A 4814-nucleotide genomic window follows, 5' to 3' on the forward strand; every position below is an offset into this window, starting at 1 on the left:
CTTTTGGTAAAATAACTAAATCCAAGGAAAGATAGATTTTTTTTTTGTACATTTAATAGTGTTGAAGATGCTTTTCTCAGTCATGGGCCACTTGCAACTGAAATAAAAACTTGCTTTTATTAATATTCCCTTATTCGTATCCATATTAAATGGCAGATGAATCTTATAAATTGTTTACAGTAGACCCGAATCAGCAAAGATACAAAAGCATTTAGCATACATATTAAAGTAGTCTATATTCTGAAAATGTTGTCATTTAAATGAACTTTACTATCCTATGTGAACGAATGCATTTTAGCCTGGGTACTGAATTAACCCAAGGGGAAGTGTCAAAATGCCCCGAACCAGAAACTTAGCAAGATTTGTTTATAGAACAGTCAGCCCACAAAAAAACTATGACTAATGCTAACTAAACATTGGTTAGACTTAGCTAATTCTTTTGTTTGCCAGTCTAAACATACTATATGAATAACGTCTATAACTAGCTATTAGTTTAATTATTATATTAATTATAGAGAAAAGGTTGTGCATGTTTGTACAATAAATATACCCTGCATAAATTTATATTGTTCCAAAAAAGCAATTATCCACACATACATGCAAATAAATTTAAACTGTTATATGATTTGAAAAAGCTATTGGAAATGATTTGTGGTACCCAAAATATTTTAAGATCTTTATCAATCTTTTCTCTATCATACATATCACTGATCAAGTTACTCAGATGCTTCAGATATTTTAGAAAAAAATATTAAGATTGCCAAGTTTTAAAAGATAGTTGGTGTGATCAAGTGTTAAGCCGTAACAGCCAAGTTCAGCCACCTTTCCATAGAAAATTGTTAAATTAATCATGGAAGGGGACTTGCAATTCCCTATACATTGAATTTCTAACAGCTCCAAGTAGCTTGTTTGACCAAGTGCTGTGGGAGTTGTAGCTCAGTATCTAAAGAGTTGACGTTTCTTATTCAACTTGGGCTATCCTAGCAGAACATTAGTAACCTAGAATAGATTATTAAATATGGGTTGACCTCAATAAATAGCATTTTGATTTTCCCATTTGATGATAATCAGAACAATCACACCAAAGGTCCCGAAGGACACCAAATGTTAATAGTTCCTAACCTGCAGCTGCAGCCCTGGGCACATTTTGTCATGAATTATATCCAAGCATGCACATATTTTTCAATGGTTTCTTAGGTATATGCAAAAGCTAGAATACTTGACTATATTTCAAAGATTTTATTAACCTCAGCTATTTCCCATGTGTCAGGATCTCCCTGTAAAATGTTATCCATTTAGCTTCTTTTATCAAGCCACTCGGATCCACTTTCTAAAGCTCAGCTTAAGTTTTTGTCCTATATAATTGGTAACTTTTATGCTGACATTAGCTGTTCAACTGGTTATGGCAGCAAAATTAATTAGAAATGGTTCTGTATTTTAATGAATCTAGCCAGTCTCTGCTTTTGAAGCTTTTTTTAAACTTTAAAGCAAGTGATATTTGGATTATTACAGGATTTAGCAGGCTAGTGCATAATTTTAATTAAAGGAAAGCAACACTTAATTGCTGCTAATTGGCAAAGACAAAGATGGCACTTATGTCAGAATACATCTGCTAACTAGCATGTAGTGTCAGTCTGAGCATGGCAATGTAATGCACCCCCTTCTGCCTGCCAAATTTCTGCTTAGTAGTAAACTTATCTGTCACTATTATCAGACAGTGCATTCTGAAAATTCAAAACCCCATGAAAATATTCTACCTGCAATATCTTTTAACATCAGCACATGATAAAATATTTAACCTCGACCATTATAGCTGTTACTGTTAAGTAAAAGCAACACATAGGGCTCCCTGCATGCTATTAAAAACTTACACTTAGAAAGAAAGGGAAAAAAAAGGAAATGTATGCTTCAAATAACTTTTATTACCAAAATTTCAAAATAATCAGACCAAAAAGTTGCCAAAAAATAACATAAGGCTTTTTTTAATGTTTAACATTTTCCATACTCTTCTGAAATGTTCTTCCCTCAATTGTAATGCTCAAGTAGATATTTACAACAGTGAACATAAAAACCAAACATCCACCAACTAGCATAGGTATCTTAATACTAAGACAAACTTTATCTGCAACAAAATGAGCTGGCAATGCTTTCCAATAAAGTAGAGAGCAAGATAATACCTCCTCCCTTACACACCCACAGGCTCCATGGGGAAAGAGTAGAGCAGATGGCAATTGCTCATACAGTCCAGTCCATGGTAGCTTAATCTACTTCTTCAATAGTGGGACCACCACCTGGAGCACCAGCACCAGCAGCTCCTGCACCCTGGTACAATTTGGCAATGATGGGGTTACAAAGCTTCTCTAGCTCCTTCTGCTTATGCTCAAATTCTTCCTTCTCCGCCATCTGGTTTCGATCCAGCCAGTTGATCACCTCTTGGCACTTTTCAAGCACCCTCTGCCTGTCTTGCTCACTAATCTTGCCTTTCAGCTTATCATCCTCCACAGTCTGCTTGATGTTGTATGCATAGGATTCCAGGGCATTTTTGGAAACTACTCGTTCTCGGTTAGCCTCATCCTCTGCCTTGTAACGCTCTGCTTCTTGCACCATGCGGTCAATGTCATCTTTGCTGAGGCGGCCCTTGTCATTAGTTATTGTAATCTTGTTCTCCTTTCCTGTGCTCTTGTCCACTGCAGTAACATTGAGGATACCATTTGCATCTATGTCAAATGTCACCTCAATTTGGGGCACACCACGAGGTGCAGGTGGAATACCCGTCAGGTCAAACTTGCCCAGCAGATTGTTGTCCTTGGTCATGGCTCTCTCACCCTCATACACTTGTACCAGCACACTACTCTGGTTGTCTGAATAGGTAGTGAAGGTCTGAGTTTGCTTGGTGGGAATAGTTGTGTTGCGCTTGATTAAGGCAGTCATCACACCACCAGCAGTCTCAATACCCAGAGAAAGTGGTGCTACATCAAGCAGCAGGAGGTCTTGCACATTTTCTGATTTGTCACCCATCAGAATAGCAGCCTGCACAGCAGCACCATATGCTACAGCTTCATCGGGATTTATGCTTTTGTTTAGCTCTTTTCCATTAAAGAAGTCTTGGAGCAACTTTTGGATCTTGGGAATACGAGTTGAGCCACCAACCAGAACAATTTCATTAATCTGTCCTTTGTCTAGCTTAGCATCACGAAGAGCCTTCTCCACAGGTTCAAGAGTACCACGGAAGAGATCAGCATTGAGCTCCTCAAAACGAGCACGGGTAATGGATGTATAGAAATCAATGCCATCAAATAATGAGTCAATCTCAATAGAAGCCTGGGTGGAGGAGCTCAGGGTACGTTTGGCTCTCTCACAGGCTGTGCGGAGCCGTCGAACTGCTCGCTTGTTGCCAGCAATGTCACGCTTATGCTTGCGCTTGAATTCCTCCACAAAGTGACTCACCATGCGATTGTCAAAGTCCTCCCCACCCAAGTGGGTATCTCCAGCAGTAGATTTCACTTCAAAGATGCCATCTTCAATGGTCAAAATGGAAACATCAAATGTGCCACCACCCAAGTCAAAGATCAGCACATTCTTCTCACCTGCTCTGCTCCCTTTTTTATCCAAACCATAGGCAATGGCAGCGGCCGTGGGCTCATTAATGATGCGCAATACGTTGAGACCTGTAATGGTACCTGCATCTTTGGTGGCTTGGCGCTGGGAATCATTGAAGTATGCAGGTACAGTAATTACAGCACTCTGGACTTTGCAACCCAAGTAAGCCTCGGCTATTTCCTTCATTTTGGTCAATACCATAGAGGAAATTTCTTCAGGAAAGAAATTCTTGTTCTCACCCTTGTACTCGACTTGCACCTTGGGCTTCCCAGCTTCACTCACCACACGGAAAGGCCAGTGCTTCATATCGGACTGCACCGTAGGGTCATCAAATTTGCGGCCGATGAGACGCTTGGCATCGAAGATGGTGTTGTTGGGATTCATAGCCACTTGATTCTTGGCTGCATCTCCGATGAGGCGTTCAGTGTCCGTAAAGGCAACATAGCTCGGTGTAGTGCGGTTGCCTTGGTCGTTGGCGATAATCTCCACTTTCCCGTGTTGGAAAACTCCGACGCAGGAGTATGTGGTGCCCAAGTCGATGCCTATGGCAGGCGCTTTGCCCGACATGGTTGCAGGAACGCGATCAAGATATCCCTCTAAAACTTCGAGGATTAAAATGAAAGTTTTCAGGAGCCGGCCGTTAGACGCCAACAACGGACAACCTCAGCGATTTGCCGTTGCGTTCGCCTCAGCTTCCTTTTATACTCGTAGTGCACCAGCTTCTGGAATCTGCCAGAAGCCAATTGCCCAATCACGTCATTCTTTACCGATGTCTAACCAATCCCTTTGGTATGTCCTTGCCCCTTCTTCCGTCACAGTTGGAAATTTCCAGAGGAGGCGCGCTCCGTCTAGAAGGATTGATGTCACCAGCGACCAATAAAGATTCGGGACGCTCTCCTTGGGCGGTCTCGAACCGCCTTCCGGGCGGTCGTTACGCCCTTCACTCCAGTGACTGGAGTGGTTAAACTCGTTTTGTATGCTTAAATTCCTTTCGGGGTTCAGCCCTTCCTTTCGCTTCTAGCGGCGCCTGGAAGGTTCGGGGCGCGCACGGGGGGAGGGGGGGGGGGTGAGGGGGCGATGTCTGCCGGCTGGAGGAGGAAGGGACGGTTGAGGAAAAAAGTGTTCTCTGAGGAAAAAAATCAGCTTCCTAACGGGAAAATGACTGAACTATCGCAAACTTGAGCCATCATGTCGAGACCCAGGGCCAGACGCAA

The 4814-nt window shown here is 41.9% G+C and overlaps 1 protein-coding gene across 1 annotated transcript; it reads right to left on the reverse strand.

Annotated features, from left to right (window-relative positions):
• Positions 1–1912: 1912 nt before the first annotated feature.
• On the reverse strand, positions 1913–4281 carry HSPA2 (heat shock protein family A (Hsp70) member 2). The gene has a single exon (XM_070942374.1). The coding sequence runs from the start codon at positions 4165–4167 to the stop codon at positions 2260–2262; it is 1908 nt and encodes a 635-aa protein (XP_070798475.1). The 5' UTR covers positions 4168–4281; the 3' UTR covers positions 1913–2259.
• Positions 4282–4814: the final 533 nt, after the last annotated feature.

Source organism: Pituophis catenifer, unplaced genomic scaffold (assembly GCF_029215685.1).
Source record: "Pituophis catenifer annectens isolate HBS135680 unplaced genomic scaffold, rPitCat1.0.hap2 SCAF_1, whole genome shotgun sequence".
In the NCBI taxonomy this organism is placed as follows: Eukaryota; Metazoa; Chordata; class Lepidosauria; order Squamata; family Colubridae; genus Pituophis; species Pituophis catenifer.